This window comes from Gorilla gorilla, chromosome 12 (assembly GCF_029281585.2).
Source record: "Gorilla gorilla gorilla isolate KB3781 chromosome 12, NHGRI_mGorGor1-v2.1_pri, whole genome shotgun sequence".
NCBI lineage: Eukaryota > Metazoa > Chordata > Mammalia > Primates > Hominidae > Gorilla > Gorilla gorilla.
In genome coordinates, this window is record NC_073236.2 from 115,901,697 (window position 1) to 115,920,003 (window position 18,307).

General features: G+C 54.7%; 1 protein-coding gene across 1 annotated transcript; it reads right to left on the reverse strand.

The window, feature by feature from the left end:
• Window positions 1-1,461: 1,461 nt before the first annotated feature.
• MFSD2B (MFSD2 lysolipid transporter B, sphingolipid) lies at window positions 1,462-18,013 on the reverse strand. The gene is made up of 14 exons (XM_019021464.4): window positions 17,878-18,013; window positions 14,676-14,801; window positions 11,939-12,063; window positions 11,251-11,374; window positions 10,855-10,933; window positions 10,631-10,761; window positions 6,490-6,580; window positions 6,258-6,379; window positions 5,712-5,795; window positions 5,326-5,406; window positions 4,989-5,098; window positions 4,502-4,645; window positions 3,957-4,133; window positions 1,462-2,796 (listed from the first exon to the last, which is right to left on the reverse strand). The coding sequence occupies exons 1-14, from the start codon at window positions 17,971-17,973 to the stop codon at window positions 2,772-2,774; spliced, it is 1,515 nt and encodes a 504-aa protein (XP_018877009.4). The 5' UTR covers window positions 17,974-18,013; the 3' UTR covers window positions 1,462-2,771.
• Window positions 18,014-18,307: the final 294 nt, after the last annotated feature.

Genomic DNA, 18,307 nt, shown 5'->3' on the forward strand with positions numbered 1-18,307 from the left:
GATAGGGTTTCACCATCTGGGTCATGCTGGTCTTGAACTCCTGACCTCGTGTTCCCGCCTCAGCCTCCCAAGGTGCTGGAATTACAGGCGTGAGCCACCACACCCAACTGATAGGTTTTTTAATGCTAAACTTTGCATTCTTGGAATAAACCCAGTACGTTCATGGTGTATTTATTTTTTATACGTTGCTACTCATTTTGCTATTATTTTGTTTAAGATTCTTCCTTTCCCTGTTAATGGGTAAGATTAGCCCGTAAATTCTTTTTTTATTTTTGAGACAGGGGCTTGCTCTGTCGCCCAGGCTAGAGTGAGTGGCACTATCACAGCTCACTGCAGCCTCAACCTCCTGACCTCAAGCAGTCCTCCCACCTTAGCCCCCCAAGTAGCTGGGACTACAGGTGTGTGCCACCACACCCAGCTAATTTTTTAAAAATTTTTTGTAGAGATAGGGTCTCCCTTTGTTGCCCAGACTTTTCTTGAACTCCTGGGCTCAAGTGACCCTCCCACCTTGGCCTCCCGGTGTCCCAGGATTACAGGCTTGAGCCATCACACCTGGCCTCTTTCCTTTTTAATGTGCTTGGCTGGTTTTGGTAAGAATCTTACTCTGGCCTGATAGAATGAGTAGCAGAGTGTGCCTTCTTTTTCTGCTCTGTGGAGGAGTTTGTGTGAGGTAGGAATGATCCTTGATTGAAAGTTTGCTAGAACTTGGAAAAATCATTTGGTCTCGTGTTTTCTTTGTGGCAATATTATTATTATTGTTATTATTATTATTATTATTATTATTATTTTTTGAGATGGAGTCTCGCCCTGTCACCCAGGCTGGAGTACAGTGGCGCGATCTCAGCTCACTGCAAGCTCTGCCTCCCAGGTTCACGCCATTCTCCTCCCTCAGCCTTCCGAGTAGATGGGACTACAGGCGCCTGCCACAACGCCCGGCTAATTTTTTGTATTTTTAGTAGAGATGGGGCTTCACCATATTAGCCAAGATGGTCTCGATCTCCTGACCTCGTGATCCGCCCGCCTCGGCCTCCCAAAGTGCTGGGATTACAGGCGTGAGCCACCGCGCCTGGCCCTTTGTGGGAATATTTTTAAATATTTATTTAATCCTTTAATATTTATGAGACTAAAAGGAGAAACTATTTTTTTCTGTAACCACAGAACACTTCTGACATCAGATGTGTGGCTTTTTCTACACCAAGCGATTCTTCAGTTCTCTGTGGACATGAACTGGGTACCCTACAATTTCATTCAATTCTGTTACTACCCAGAGTTAGTGCAGACCCAGTAGGTTACGGGCTCAGTCCAACAGGCTGATCCCCACTTCCGATACCAGTTTCAAGTAGTGGGTCTCCAGGCGATACACACTTCTCTCCAGCTTGGCTGCAAATAGGGGATTCCCACAAAACCCTCCTCAGATTCGATAATTTCCTATAATGCATAGAACACAGAGAAACACTTTACTTAACATTTATTGGTTGATTGTAAAATGAACAGCCAGATGAAGAGGTATATAGAATGAAATCTAAAAGGGTCCCCTACACAAGAGTTTCTGTCCCCGTGGAGTGGGGTAGACCTCCTGGTACATGAATGTGTTCACCAACCTAGAAGCTCTCCGAACCCCTTCGTTTGGAAGTGGAGGCTCCATTACATGGGCACGATTGATTAAATCATTGATGATGAGCTCAGTCTTCAGCCCCTGTCCCCTCCCGGTAGGAAGATAAGGCTGAAAGTTTCAACCTTCTAATCACATGGTTGGTTTCTCTGGCAACCAGCCCCCAACCTCTGCCAGTCACATCATTAGCATAAACTCAGATCTGTTTGAAAAGAGCTTCTTATGTATAACAAAAGATGTTCCCCTCACCCCTACCACTCAGGAAGTTACTAGCATTTTAGAAGCTCTGTGCCAGGAACCTGGGGCAGAGACCAAATGTGTATTTCTTATGTCACAGGGACCATTTAGGATTTCTATATATTTATATACATACACATATATACTCTGTTCAGTTACGCTTGTTTTGAAAACCCAAATTTGTTCTAACATGGCTGTGATATTAGAGAATGAGTACAGCATAATGTGAATTTCCTGTTACTTACACACCAATTTTGTCCTTAAGAAATGCTAGAGCTGGGAATGGGGGCTTGTGTCTGTAATCGCAGCTACTCAGGAGGCTGAGGCAGTAGGATCACCTGAGGCCAGGAGTTTAAGACCAGCCTGGGCAGGCCGGGTACGGTGGCTCATGCCGTTGGAAGGCTGAGGCGGGGCGGATCACGAGGTCAGGAGATCGAAACCATTCTGGCTAACATGGTGAAACCCCGTCTCTACTAAAAATGCAAAAATTAGCCGGGCGTGGTGGCGGGCACCTGTAGTCCCAGCTACTTGGGAGGCTGAGGCAGGAGAATGGTGTGAACCTGGGAGGCGGATTTTGCAGTGAGCCTGCTGTAACGTTTTCTTGAATGGGTGGTAGGCCACAGATATTACTGGTCCACAAGCCAGGTTGGGCAGGAGCTTCCTTTTTCTAGAGACAAGTGCTACTGGGCTAGTCAGGGGCACAGGCCTATCTGAGATAGTCTGAAGGCAACAGACAAGAAATGCCAAGTGGGGTCCTGGAGTGCGGACCAGTCCCTTCAGGACACATTGCCGAAGACTCCACATCCCAGGGAAGAAGGCCACATGCTAAACTGCCAGACCAGGTGCTGAAGGGCTGAGGAGGGCGATGTCAGGCCCCGAGGGTGCTGGCTCCTGTGTCCATTCACAGTCGCCCTGCTAAGCTTTAGGCCAGGCTGTAGCTGGTCCTCCTGTGGGAAGGGAAGGAAGCCAAGGGGAAGGATGGAAGTGGTGTGGGCCCTCTGTCCTGCTGCAGAAGCCCGCGGAAGGTTTGATGGCTGCTCCTTGTCTTCCCAGCAACTCCTCTTCAACTCCTCCCCTCCCAGGTCCTGTAAATGAGCTACAACCCTGTTTCTCCAAGTGCCATCAAGCAGTTCCCCATCCGCCTGGCCTTCCCTGACTGGGAAGCGTGCCCTCAGTATCTCTCTGCTGCAGAGCCCGAGGCCGTCACCCTCGGCAGGGAGTGGCTGATGACAAGGCCACCCACTGCCTGTCCCACGTGGGCCTGCATGATGTGTGCATGCTCGTGGACCTTACGTGTGTGAACATTGGGTGCTTGTGCACGTCTGCTGGACCAGACGTGGTGATGCTGCAGCAGTGATTCCTGAGTACCTGCTTAGCCTCAGGCTCTGTGCTGGGCTCTTGGGATACAAAAAGGAATAAAACAGCCAGCCCCAGCCTTCAAGGTTCCCATAGCCTCCCCAGAAGGTCAGACAGTGAGTAGATCCTCCCCGTCAGTGGGGTCGGTGTTCTGGTAGGGGAAGGACCGGGTCAGAGACCTGCTCAGTATTGCCCGTGGGAGGGAAGAGCAGAAGACTCCTAGGCTTCCACCCAGAGGGAATGATGGTGTCATTCACCAAGACAGGGACACAGAAGGAGGAGCCAGTTAGGGGGACAAGATGAGTTCCATTGAGGCTCATCGAGACTGAGTGCCAGGCTTGTGGGCTACTAGGTGGAAATGTCCACATGCCAGTGATATGCGGCTGTGGAAGTTGAGGGAAGCACAGGCTGGAGGGGCAGCTCTAGCAGTCACCAGGCACAAGGAGTGCCTGAGTTGGGTCAGGCTAGCAGAAGAGGTACCGAGGGGGCTTTGGAGAGCAAAACCAATAGGAGGTCAAGGAGTGAGCCCTCACATACCACAGTCTACCAGGTGATCAAAGGAAGAAGACTGAGAAGGGGTGGCCAGAGTGGGAGAAGAAAATCCAGGAGAAAAGGGTGACCCTGAGCTAAGGAAAGAGGTCCCAGAGGCAGGACTGTGTGACACAGCAGGGACGTCTGCAGGCTGGTGTTAGTCATTCCCCCAGCAGCCCACACTGTGCCTCGCTGGCTGCAGGGGGCGTGCGGGGCTTACCTCCGAAGGCTCAGCCGGCTGGAGGCATCCCGACTGGGTGTCTTTGGAGTGGAGCCGACCATGAGGATGCAGAGCCCAGCAAGGATCATGCAGGTGGGCACGGCGCCAATGAGGACCTTGAGGGTGACCACCACCTCCTCTGCTTGCTTGCAGAACCCTGCCTTATACCCCGAGAACCTGGAGAAACATCAGCCAGCCATTAGGGCAGGGCCTGCTGAGCCTGGCACCCTGGGTGGAGGGACTCGACACCTCACCCCACCCCACCCCCTCCTCAAACGTGGACCTCATTTCCTGGTCAGATCAGGAGAGGAGTGTCAAGGTGACAGGCTGACCTGGCAGAGTTTAGAGGGAACTGAGAATGGGGGAGCTGGCCCTCTCAGTCTCATGCACAGAGAAACCTGGGGAAGTGGTTCCCCACACTCTCCAAAGAGTAGCGCTTAGGCCCCAGGCTCATGGATGCCCCGAGCTTGGTAGGTGGGGGGCTTTGCCCTCTTCCTGCCCACTGGTCCTTGGTGCCTCTGCTGTATCCTAACCCTGGGACTCACTCCAGACTGAGGGTGGAGATGCCCAGGGCACAAGCGCCAGACAGCTTGGTGAAGAAGACGTAGGAGGAGTAGAAGATGGTCTCCAGGCCTGGCCCGTGACGGTGCTGCAGCTGAAAGTCATCCACCACGTCTGGCAGCATGGACCTGCGGCGGGGGTGTGGAGTTAGCCCTCCTAGCCCCTTGGCCACCAGCAGCCTGTGAATTCTCTGGGGACGGAGGCCAAAGTGGATTCATCCCTGAGTTCTGTGCCCAGGACCAGACTGGCCACCAGAGAAGCAGATGGCCTGTGTGCTCATACCCCCCGCCAGCCCCCTGCCAGCCCCCTGCCATTCCTACTGCCTGATGTCCTCTCAGGAGGGCTCTGAGGATGGAGCTGGTGGCCTCCATCTCCTGCACAGGCTGGGCGCAGGGGGACTGGGACAGCAGGTTTACATGAAGGAGGTGACACCCACTGTGGACACACGTGAGGCCCCCACACCCAGCCTACCAGGGTAGCAGCAAGGACACAGCAATGCTCACGCCAGATACAAAGGCCACGACATATGCCACAGGTGCTGTGGGCACAGCAGCCAGCAAGATCGCAAAGGGCACCATCGCCTGGGGAGACACACACACCAGCTGTCCCGCCACCTGCTTCTTCGTGGGGCCTGCTCCTTCACACACGACTCGACTGACGACCCCCATGCCTTGCCCTGTGCTAGGCCCTAAAGACTCAAGGGAACACAGATCCACCCCTGCTGGCCCCAGGAGGCTCAGGCACCAAGGTCACCTCGCTCGCCTCTCCCCTCCGGCCACCCCCAATCCTTGATTCCCGCCTCACTCACAAAGATCCCGAAGGCTGACGTCTTCTTCCCAAAGCGCTGGAGAACCCACTCCCACAGCGGGGTGCTCAGCACGGCTGAGACCTGTGAGCAGACAGCGTCGTCACGCCAAGGCCGTGCTGCCAGCGGCTTCGCCTGGGACCCCAAGGCCTTGGCTTTTAGATTGGATGCCTGACCTTGGCCTTGCCCCTGGTTCAAACCGGTGGCTATGAATGTTGTAATCCTGGCCCCAATTCTACCCTCTGCTGGAATGCAGGTGACCAAGACCAAAGCAAAGTCCAAAATGTTGACCACCAGAACTCTGGCCATATGTGTCACATCAAGGGCCACACATGTCCCCAACTCAGGGCCCCAAGTGACCTAGCCTCCACCACCCCAGGTCCCCTCACCAGGACAGTTAGCACCAGGCCCTGGACGTGGTCGTGTAGCTGGGAGGCATGTGTACAGAACAGGACCAGGTAGCTCTGCTCCACCTGAGGAGATGGACAGGAAGTGGGTATGTGCAGGGCATGGCAGGAGCTCAGAAGTCAAGGGCAAGGACAGGGTCTCGAGTGTGGCATCTCCATTGGGACCTTGGCTTGCTGCTACCATCATACAGTCCCTTCCCCCACAAAGGACACTTATCCCCAACACAGATACAAACACCACTCCTAGGCCACCCTCATCACCTGCTCAGCTGTGATCAGGTGGACTTGACTACACTTCAGGTAATGTGAGAGGAAACCGCCCAGACATTGTCAGCCTCCTAGTGCCCAGGCCCTGGCCCTCCATTCCCACAAGCCCTACCGGGATCTCCCTCCCGGCACCAGCCCCTCTGAGCCATGTGCCAGCCGCAGGTTTCTCCCTATAAAACTCAAGCCGAGACTGCACCCTGAACCTATGCAAGGTCAGCATGGCCAGCACCAAGCCTGTCGGGGGCAGCTGGCCAGAGGTACCTGAACAGCAGCAGAGATGAACAGGAAGGAGATCACCAGCTTCAGGTAGGGTGGGTGCCGGGTAGTGAGGCCCAGCCCAGCCAGGAAACTCAAGCCTGGGCCTGAGGCTGGGGCAGAGGGGTCTGCAACGCAGAAGGGTGTCACCTTGGCTTTGCAGAGTTCAAAAGCAAAACCTGCCCCCAAGGAGAGCCCTGCCCCCAGCTTCTGCTTCCCTCCTCACCAAACCCCATACCTGGCCGCTCCTTCACCCCTAGGCACAGTAAACTGATGCACACGGGGTAAGTCACTACAACCACGGCAGCCGCAATGCAGTAGAGACGGGCCTGTGGGACAGGACAGGACTGGGGTGGGTGATGTCTTCAACCCCTGGAGGTGGTGACATCGGAGAGGCAGGGCAGTACTGCCTCCCAATGGGAGCGGAGGGAGGCACAACCCAAGCCCAGGACGCTGGGTCCCCACCTCCCAATCACCCCACAGGACAGCACACTCTCTGGGCCCGGGCTGGTCCTTCCACGCACCCGCTCTGCTGACCCTGTGTTCCCTGCATGGCAAAGAGGACACATGCCCCAGGAGCCAAAGTGCTCCTTCCCACATTCTATGAAGCAAACATTGACTGCTGCTGCCTTCCGCATGCCAGGCCCTGAGGCTCCAATGATGAATAAGTGAGCCCTGTCCATCCACAGGGCTCAGAGTGTGGGGAGGAAGACAGATCCAGGAGCAGGTGGTTACAGCACGGTGAGATGCATGGTGACTCAGATTAACAGAGGAAGCAGGGCCGGGTGCGGTGGCTCATGCCTGTCATCCTAGCACTTTGGGAGGCCAAGGTGGGTGGATCATTTGAGGTCAGGAGTTCCAGACGAGCCTGGCCAACATCGTGAAACCCCATCTCTACTAAAAATACAAACATTTAGCTGGGTGTGGTGGCGGGTGCCTGTCATCCTAGCTACTCAGGAGGCTGAGGCAGGAGAATCACTTGAACTGGGGAGATGGAGGTTGCAGTGAGCCGAGATCACAGTACTGCACTCCAGCCTAAGCGACAGAGCGAGACTCTCATCTCAAAAAATAAAAATAAAAAATTAATATAGGAAGCAGGGACAGGCACGGTGGCTCATGCCTGTCATTCCAGCTCTTTGGGAAGCTGAGGCAGGTGGATCCCTTGAACCCAGGAGTTCAAGACCAGCCTGGGCAACATGGCGAAACCCCATATCTACCAAAGAAAATACAAAAATTAGCCAGGTGTGGTGGTGTGCATGCACCTGCAGTCCCAGCTACTAGGGAGGCTGAGGTGGCAGAATCGCTTGAGTCTGGGAGGTCGAGGTTGCAGTGAGCTGTGATTGCACCATTGCACTCCAGCCTGGGTGGCAGAGTAAGACCCTGCCTCTGTATATATAGGAAGCAGGACAGTGCTACTTGTCATTCAGAGAAGAATACATATGCATTAAAATGCCTATAAAGACATGCACGAGAGTCACAGCCAGTTCGGGACAGAGGCTGCCTCTGGGGAGGGGAGGGGAGGAGAGGGAGGGCGCAGGGTGGGGCAGGGCACTCATCCTGTGCAACCACCCTGGACCTCATGCTCTGGAGGGCACTGCCTCTGGGGTTCAATGCTCTGCTGTTGCTGTCTTGAGATTCTTAATCATTTTATAATGGATTTCAATTTTGTAAGTGAAATCTGATGGGACAGTGGGTTGTGAGCCACCAAGAGCATCCAGTCTCTGCTCACATGAGGCTCTGCCCCCTGGGAATGGGTTCTCAGCCTCCTGCTCCCCACTCCTTGATACTTTCCCTTCCCCAACCCTTGTGTCACATCAAGGACCACACATGTCCCCAGCTCAGGGCCCCAAGTGACCTAGCCTCCACCACCCCAGGTCCCCTCACCAGGACAGTTAGCACCAGGCCCTGGACGTGGTCGTGTAGCTGGGAGGCATGTGTACAGAACAGGACCAGGTAGCTCTGCTCCACCTGAGGAGATGGCATTGGCATTGGAGAGAGGCATGGGAGGCCTGAATGGGGGCGCAGATGTGAGTGCAGGGAGAGTCAGTCTAGGATACAGCCTTCTGGCCCTTGGCCAGCAGCAGTGTGTGGATTCGGAGGGTGGGGGCCTCTCACCTATCCCAATCCAGGTGCTTAGTGGACACCTAGAGGGTGCCAGTGCTGGAGGCTGCAATCCCCTGGCGGGGGCGGTAGGTGTATTGGGAAAGGGGAGATTGACTTTCCAAGGCCCTTCATTTTCATTTTGCAGAGTACATAGGCAAGGTGATTGCCCAGGCTGGAGTGCAATGGCACGATCCCTGCTCACTGCAACCTCTGCCTCCTGGGTTCAAGTGATTCTCCTGCCTCAGCCTCCCAAGTAGCTGGGATTACAGGTGCCTGCCACCATGCCCGGCTAATTTTTGTATTTTTAGTAATGATGGGGTTTCACCATGTTGGCCAGGCTGCTCTTGAACTCCTGACCTCAAATGATCCACCCGCCTCGGCCCCTCAAAGTGCTGGGATTACAGGCGTGAGCCACTGCACCTGGCTGTAACATTTTCTTGAATGGGTGTTGGGCCACAGATATTACTGGTATTCTTCTCATACTATTGATGCTGAGACATTGGTGGGGGCGGAATCCCCGGGAGGGCTTGTTAACACAGAGATTGCTGGGCCCGGTCCCTAGAATTAGTGAATCAGAGGACTGAGGTAGGGCCTGAGGATCTACCTTTCTAACAAAGTTCCAGGTGTTGCTGATGCTGCTGGTCCAGGGACCACACTAAGATCTGTGCCTCTCTGCCTTTGTGTAAATCTGAAATATTAACTTAAAAACAAGCACCGGTCAAGCGCGGTGGCTCACGCCTGTAATCCCAGCACTTTGGGAGGCTGAGGCGGGCGGATCACCTGAGGTCAGGAGTTTGAGACCAGCCTGGCCAACATGGCAAAACCCCATCTCTACTAAAAATACAAAAATTAGCCAGGCGTGGTGGCGCATGCCTGTAATCCCAGCTACTCAGGAGGCTGAGGCAGGAGAATGGCCTGAATCCGGGAGACGGAGGTTGCAGTGAGCTGAGATTGCGCCCCTGCACTCCAGCCTGGGCAACAGATCGAGATTCCGTCTCAAAAAAAAAAAAAAAAAAAGCACAAAAGGCCAACACAGCAGGTTTCAGGGCACACAGAGGAGAGGCCTACATGAAGGCTGCCGAGGGCAGCCCATGCCCAGTCCTGAAGGCGAGGGCCACCCATGCTCAAAATCCTTTTTTTTTTTTTTTTTCTAGAAAAGGATTTTTTTTTATTCAAGTAACTGCAAATAGGAAACCAGAGGGGGAGCCCCAGGCTGGGACAAATCATGGCTACCCCTCCCCAACAGAATAGGGGGAGGAGGTGGCCCCTACACCCTTTATGGTCGAGTCAATCCCCCTTGCTCACTCTGCTGCAGCATCCTAGAGGCAGGGCCCCACCTTCCCTGGGACTGGGGTAGTCGGTCACCCAGCCTGCATTGCCCCAGCCCCTCTTCCCCACAAAGAGTATCTTGGGGGAGGGGATCGTGGGCAGAACAGGAGGCAATGAGGATGAACATTGCTCACACTCCTTTCAAAGGGCACCTGACCGCACAGGGAGGTGGCAGAAGGCAAGGATGGGATGCCGTGTAAGAGGCGGAGGCAGCAGTTGTGGGGTGGGGAGGGAGGTAGTGGCACGGGCCGGGGCATGGCAGTGGGGTGCAGGGTGGCTGGATGCATCCCAGAAGACTTTTGGCCTAAAAAATGGGCAGGATTCAGTCATAGGTTGGAGAGTTGAGAGAGGGGAGGAGAAGAAGAGGACAGTGCTGGAGGATGATAATGTCATTTACTTAAGGAAAGGGGGAAATGGAAAAAGAGGTAAATGTGGTGGATGAAATAGAGGCGTATCTGCTCAGTGCTGAAGGGACCTGCTGCGAAAGGGAAGGAAGGGGGCTTCCCCCTCTCATTTCACCATTTCATGCTGCGGGTTGGGGGCTCACCTGGTCAGGGCTGGGGGAGGGGGCATGGGTCATAGGAAGGGCTTTACCCAGGGCTCTGTGAGGACACCAGACCCCTCTGCTGCCCCCTCCCCTAGCCTGTCCTGCGGCTTTCCCCACCCTCGCCACTCCTCTGGGGCTGGCCTCCTCTGCTCCAGGTGGCTGGCCCAGTGTCTATTCTATTTTATGTCTAGAAGGAACCCAGAAGGAGGCAGGTTTAGCAGAGGACGTTAGATTTGGGGGCCATCTGCTCAACTGGAGGAGCAGGGAAGGAATGAGGGGGCACAGTGAGCCCACTAAAAGACAACAAAGTGGTGTGGACAGGAGAACCAGGGCTAGAGGAAGGAGGTGACCCTGCAGAGGGGACCCCAGGTTGGGGGGCCTTGCCACCCAGTGCACTTACTGCATTCGGGGAGACAGTGACTGGCCCCGGGGTCGCAGTGGCCTCGCACCTGTGGGGTCTGTGGGCGCCGGACACGATGAGCCCGTGGACAGTGGCCCCCATCAGTGTTCCCGCCATCTCCACAGTCATCCCTGGAGACAGAGTGCCACTTAAGGTGACTGAGAGGGAGTGGGGTCCCAGGGGCAGTTGCCTCCCTGGAACCCGAAACCCACGGCTGCACTCACGGTAGGCGGTGGCCGAGTCCCGCTCCCTTGGGCAGGGAGTCAGCAGCATGGTGAGCGCTGTGTAGGGCACCTGGAAGAACTGGGGCGTCGGTAGAGCTTAGAACCGCCCCCAGCTTTGCCTGGTGACAGCGGGCGACCTCCCCCATCCCGGGTGTCACATCCCGACACCCACAGGCCAACGTGACATATCCCAGCTGGCCACCTGAAGTCGGAGCTAGGGTCCCAAAGGCAGGAGGGGGCAGCCAGTCCCGCGCAAGGCTGGTGAGCACCAATGGCATGGTCCAGGCACAGGCGGGTGGGGAGGGCAGCAGCCCTGCCCCCACAGCACACTTCAGAGTGGCCATGGCCAGCAATGGGCTTCGCCAGAGCACAGGCCCAGGAAGGGGCCCTGCTTACCGTGGCCAGGGCCTGGAACAGGCAGTAGAAAGTCGTGTACCAGAGGCCTCGCAGGCTGGTGAAGGGGGGCAGGAACCACAGGAAGAAGTAGGCCAGGGCGATGAAGGGGGTGCAGCCCAGCACCCTGCGGAAGCACAGCCGAGGTGGAGCGGCCCCCCGACCCAGACAGGGGGACATGAAGGGCCCAGCTGGGAGGAACCCCACCCCTTCTCTGCCCCTTGAGAATCCCTAGGCTGGGGCGCCCTGGGTGGGAGCCAGGAGCAGGGGAGAAGTGGCCAATGGGTCATGGAGGCAGTGGGGAATGGGCGGCCACTCCTCGTGGGAGCTCCAGCTGCACTCTCAGCGCTGCTGGTGCCCTTCCCTGTGTGGACAATGGGACACTGAGCTGTACTTCCTCCGTGAGGCCTCTCATGGCCTTCAGCCCAGCCTTCCCACACTCAGTGCCCCAGGCCAGGCCTGGGAGTCTTGGAGGCTTCATCCAGCCCCGTGCTATCTGGGGAGGGAGAGTCCCCAAGAATGTCTCTGAACTCCTTATCACTCACAGTCAGTCCCCAGTGCACCTGCGATATTATCCAGTCTTGTCTCCTAACCACCCAGTGGGTTTCTGCTAGGAAATAGGGCTGTGACAAACAGTGACCTCAGGGCCAGGACCAGGTGCCTGGATCCTAAGGACTGAGCGGTTGCTCACCAAGGCATGAGCCGTCCAGACCCTGTCCTCTGGCTCCTGTTGATGAAGAACCCAGCCACAGGGTCAGCAGCCGCCCCAGACACTTTTCCCCCAAACAGAACAAGTGACACCTGGGCGGCAGGGATCTGAAACAGACGGGAGGGGATAGAGAGCTGAGGCCCAGCAGCAGCAGAGAGCCCATCCAGGCCTGCTTGCCATCAAGAGGGAGGCCTGGGAACCGGGACCGGAGGGCAGAGCCACAGTGTCAAGGGCTCCTCAGCCTTCCCCAGGATGCTGATCCCAAGGCTGAGTCCAGGGGAGGGAGCTGAGTGCTGCCGCCCTGCACACTCCCATTAGTACTCATGTCAGCCACTGCGGAGAGGACTCCAGGGCCCTCATCTGGGGCTGGCTCAGAGCAAGGAGGGTGCCTCTGGGCTGACAGAGGTGGACACTGTGTTTCACAATGGAAAGGATGCATTGTTTTTTCTGACTATGTAAATAATACACTCATTAGAAAAACACTCAAACTATGCGGGAAAATACTAAGCAAAGCTCTTCTGAAATCGCAGCATCCCAAGACAACTGCCAGAATCGTTTGGATGATCAGCCTTTCATAGGCTTCTTCATGTGTGCTTGAGATTGATCAGTTTATATAAATGGGATCATATCAGACTGTCATCTTAAACATTCGTGGATACCTCATTTTATTATTTTATTTTATTTTTTAATTGAGACAGGGCCTCGCTCTGTTGCCCAGGCTGGAGTGCAGTGGCACCATCTCGGCTCACTGCAACCACTGCCTCTTGGGCTCAGGTGATTCTCCCACCTCAGCCTCCCAAGTAGCTGAGACCACAGGCACATTCCTCTACACCGAGCTAATTTTTGTATTTTTAAATTTTTTTTTTGGTGGAGGTGGAGTTTTGCCACGTTGCCCAGGCTGGTCTTGAACACCTGAGCTTAAACGGTCCTCCCGCCTTGACCTCCCAAAGTGCTGGGTGTGTGAGCCACCATACCCGGCTGGATGCCTCATTTTTTTGTTGTTGGTTTTTGTTTTGTTTTTGAGAGGGAATCTTGCTCTGTTGCCCAGGCTGGAATGTGGTGGTGCAATCTTAGCTCACTGCAACCTCCACCTCCTGGGTTCAAGCGATTATCCTGCGTCAGCTTCCTGAGTAGCTGCGACTACAGGTGTGTGCCACCACGCCCGGCTAATTTTTGTATATTTAGTAGAAATGGGGTTCACCATATTGGTCAAGCTGGTCTTGAACTCCTGACCTCAAGTGATCCTCCCTCCTCGGCCTCGCAAAGTGCTGGGATTACAGCTGTGAGCCACCATGCTCGGCTGGATACCTCATTTTAAAAATTTGGTTTTACTTACCCTCCATTCTCCATCATTCCCTCCGGTAGCCAACATTAATGAGTTGGTGTATATCCTTCTAGAATTTTCTCCATGCTCACATTTTAAACATGGACAGATACATATGTATATATACATATCCATCCACACACACACATATGGAGCCTGTCTTTCTTTGTTTTGTTAAAATGGGATCATTTTATATACTCTTCTCTAAAACTAACTTTTCTTTTTCACCAGAGCATCATGGAAATCACTCTAAGTCAACTGGTATAGATCATTATTTTGAATGGCTGCATGATAGTCTATTTGATAGTGATGTTAGTCCAGTCTGTTGACTTCTGTGGGCCACACTGGAAGAAGAAGAATTGTCTTGGCCAGGCACGGTGGCTCACGCCTGTAATCCCAGCACTTTGGGAAGCTGTGGTGGATGGAACACCTGAGATCAGGAGTTCGAGACCAGCCTGGCCAACATGGCGAAACCCCGTCTCTGCTAAAAATACAAAAATTAGCTGTAGGCTGGGCGCGGTGGTTCACGCCTGTAATCCCAGCACTTTGGGAGGCTGAGGTGGGTGGATCATGAGGTCAGGAGTTCAAGACCAGCCTGGCCAGCATGGTGAAACTCTTGTCTCTACTAAAAATACAAAAAATTAGCCAGGCACGATGGCACGCACCTGTAATCCCAGCTACTCTGGAGGCTGAGGCAGGAGAATTGCTAAACCCGGGAGGCAGAGGTTGCAGTGAGCCGAGATCATGCCATTGCACTCCAGCCTGGGTGACAGAGCGAGACTCCATCTCAAAAAAAAAAAAACAACAAATTAGCCGAGCGTGGTGGTGTGCACCTGTGATCCCAGCTACTCGGGAGGCTGAGGCATGAGAATCGCTTGAACCTGGGAGGCAGAGGTTGCAGTGAGCCCCAAGATCACACCACTGCACTCCAGCCTGGGCAACAGAGTGAGACTCTGTCTCAAAAAAAAAAAAAAAAAGAATCGTCTTGGGCCACATATAAACACATAAAATACACTAACACTAATGATAGCTAATGAGCTAAAAAAAAAAAAATTCATACTGTTTTAAGAAAGTTTACAAATTTGTGTGGGGCCGCATTCAAAGCCATCTCGCCGCGGGTTGGACAGGCTTGGTCTATTATGTGGCTACGATACAGCTTACTTAGCCAACTGCTTCTATATTGTCGGGGATCTACATTGTTTCTCATTTTCCCACTACAAACAGGCTGCAGTAAACATTCTTGAGGACCTTGCCCTCATTGGCTTCTGGCTTTCTGTTGAGCTTGTGTCAGAAGTGCTGTCTACAAGGATAGTGGGAGCAGAAGCAGAGGTGGGGGTGGAAGGACCAGACCTCAAGGAAGATGCCAGCAGAGACCGGGCTGCTGCCCACACTTACCTGTGCTATATCAAGCAGGAAAAGCTGCAGGTAAAAGGCTGTGGCGCTGGAGGCTATCTGGTTGGGGACCCCACCAATGCCATAGCACACCTTCGTACAGAATGAGAGGCGACCGGCTCTGCTGTCCTGGAGGAGACACAGGAACTAAGCCCTTCTCCCAACAGACACAAAACAGGTCCCCACACCCTATGACTTCAGTAAACATCCTGAGTCTCTGTGATGTCTTCAGGGCTTTTCCAGCAACCTCTCAGCTCCGTTTTGCCCCCATGTCATCCTAAGAGGAAGTGAGACAGAAGAGAAAAAAGATCCTAAACCCTGACCTCTAAACGTTTCCAGGGGGGAAGTTCTTCTGGACATCTTACCCTGGGCTTCCTGCTGAAGCCGCCGTCATTTACTGAGTCAGCACGGCTGTGTAAGCTGCAGGTCAGGAGACCTGGGCTTGAGCTTGCCTTTGTCACCTATCCCTCTATGTGACCTTGAATAAATCACATCATCTCTCTAAGCCTGTTTTCCTCATCTGTCAAATGCAACATCCCTGCCAATTTCACAAGGTTGTTTCGATGAGTAAATGAGGCGATAGCTCATTTACCCATAGCCTGCCTACCCACGGCCCTCCAGGGATGCCTGGCAGGCGTCTCAGCTTAGCATGGTCTACATACAGCTCCTGATGGCCATTCCATTGTCTAATCCAGCTCCTAGCAAATGGCACCGCTGGTCCCCTCAGTGGCTCAGGCCACAAACTTAGGAGTCATCTTTTATTCTTCTTTCCAGTTCTTGTCTATCAGTGAATGCCTCCTAAGTGGCTTCTGTGTCTGCCCTTGCTCCCTACAATCCACTCCACCCAGCAGCCAGTGCTCTTGTAATAACATAAATCGCACGGTGGCTCATCCCTATAAACCCAGCACTTTCGGAGGCCGAGGTAGGTGGATTGCTTGAGCCCAGGAGTTGAAGACCAGCCTGCCCAACATGGTGAAACCCCATCTCTACTAAAAACACAAAAATTAGCCAGGCATAGTGGCCGCCTGTAATCCCAGCTACTCAGGAGGCTGAGGCAAGAGAATTGCTTGAACCATGGAGGCAGAGGTTGCAGTGAGCCAATATCACACCACTGCACTCCAGCCTGGGCGACAGAGACTCAGTCATAAATAAATAAATAAATAAATAATCAGATCCCATCTCCTCTCTGATTAAAACTCTCCAATGGCTTGCTATTGCAGGGTTTTTTTTTGTGTGTTTTTGTGTGTGTGTGTGTGTGTGTGTGTGTGTGTTTTGTTTGTTTGTTTGTTTGTTTCCAGATCCATGGTATTCAGTCAATGCCGTTGCAGTTTGAATAAAACTCCAAGTCCTGATCATGGCTAAGGAGTCCACCCAGTCGGCCCCCTACCCGCCTCACCTCAAATAGCTCTGCTTCAGCCACGCCGGGCTCCTTCCTATTCCTCAAAATCATCAAGTCTGTTGCTGCCTCAGGGCCTTTGCCCTTCCCATTCCTCTGCCTGGAAGGTGACTCCTTGTCATTCTGGTTTGATGTCACCAGCTTAAATGTCACCTCCTCCAAGAGGCATTCCCTAACCTCTCACCTCTCTCAGTTGTACTTATCGCCTGCTATATTCTCATTTAGTTCCTGCCTCTCCCTACAGGAATGTAAGCTCTCTGAGAGCATGAACTCCACCTTTTATTTATCATGGTGTTTCCAGTACCTAGAACAAAGCTTGGTATACAGTAGGTGCTCAGTATATATCCGTTGAAGCAATAAATGGCCATGAAGACCCTGTGTAAAGTGCTGTTTCTTTGGAAGAAGCTGGGCTCTTTTCTCATCGTTTGCTGGGGGCTGGAGGGAGTGGAGATGACACGGCTTCACCCATTTCCACATCTTGCAGGACACCCCAGCAGGCTCTTGTGAAGGGAAGGTCTCCCCAGATAAGGGTTTATCACACTTTGCACACTCTTCCTACCCACAGGGGAAAACCACACTGGGGGCAGGATGATTCTTTTCTGACATTTGTGTGAACATCATTTCAGCTTCCAGAAAACTTTAAGAACAGGCAGAATTCAACGTGACAGTCCCCCTCTCCCCCTAATGGGGACTCTTGTATCCCCCAAAACAGGCCTAGCAAGTTTTTAGAACTTTAGAAAGAACTTCCAAGTGAAGCCAGGGATATGATCCCATCTTGCCGTCTTGAGGATGACAGTTTTACCGAAAGTCATAAAAGCCCGGTACAGCTGTACAGTGAGCTGTACAAGGAGAAGGCCCTTGGGAGGGGCGGCTCCGGGCGAGGGGCGCAGCCCTGCTATCTCTAGCTGCGTGACCCAGGGCAGGGCACCTCGGTCTCCTTGGAGTGACCGGGGCTGCCACCCCTCGGAGAGTCGTATGAGGATGCCACGCCGGCACTTCATCAGCAATGCGAGTGTTTCCCTCTTGCTGTTAATCTCACCCTGAATTTCTAAGTTTCCCTGGGAAGTGAGAGTCCCCGGAGAGCCCCTTCATCTCACCTCACTTTCTTGTGGGATGCAATCCTGTGCTCCCAGGTGCCTCGTAGGAAGCCCTGAACAGGCTGGGGGCTGAGATGGTCAGGGGAGGCCACAGAATGCCCTGGGCACGAGCAGGGAGCAGGCGCATTCAGTGAGGCCCAGGAAGCCCCAGGCCCCTTGCTCCGTCCAGCACAGCCCCACTGGCCAGCACGGCCCGGCGGCATCGGGCAAGGGACAAGGGGCCCCGAAGACCCCGCCGCTCCCACCTGCCCTCCTCCCTTCTTGTCGGAGCCCATGGCCAGGACCTTCCCTGAGGCTGCCTCCAAGGGGAGCCTGGTGCCTGGGCGAGGCCACAGCAGCTGCCTGAGGTCGGGAAGGACGCAGCCTCCCCAGGCGCTTCAGAAAGCCCTGCCTGCCCAGAGCTCGGGGACCCCGGGAGGACCTGCGGTGGCACGGACAAGACCCCTAAGCCGGGAATCAGGACAGCAATGACCACGCATCCCCAAGTTACTTCCTTGGCTAGGGCTAGGCTTCCCGTCCTAGTCTCTTTCCGGCGCCGGCACCTCCCAGCCTCCCAGCTCCCAGCCGTGTAACCCCGCGAGGGCAGCCCCTGAGCTGGCAGGTTTGGGCCGAGCCCCTCCCGGCTGCCCGCAGCTGGAAAAGGGGCTGCGAGGCGACGCCCTCGAGCTCCCCGAGGACGCAGCCCCTTCCCGGTCCCCGCCGCCCCGCTCACCTCTCGCCCTCGCTTGGCGCTCCCCGGGCCGGGCTCTGGGGCGTGCGGCTCCGGCTGCGGGGACCCCTCGGCGGCTGGTGCAGGGGGCGCCGCCATTGCCACCGCAGCGCCGCCCGCGGCCGTTGCCCTCGGGGTTATCGCCCTTGGGAGGGGCGGCTCTGGGCTAGGGGCGCGGCGCGAGTGGCCGCTGGCAACGCGGGGGAAACGCAGAAACCGCGAGGGGCACCGTTTCTTTGGCTTCCCCAAAGGGAAACAGCGAAGAACCAAAATCCGCGGGGTGAAAGGCCCGGCAGGCCCTCAGGACCGTTCTCCTTGGGGTGGATCCCCGGGGGCGTGAGCGCCCGCAGACGGCGGCCCTGCGCGCTAAGGGCTCCGCCAGACCGCTGGGGTGACCGCGGGCAAGCAGCAGCTCCCCTGCAAAATGAAGCAA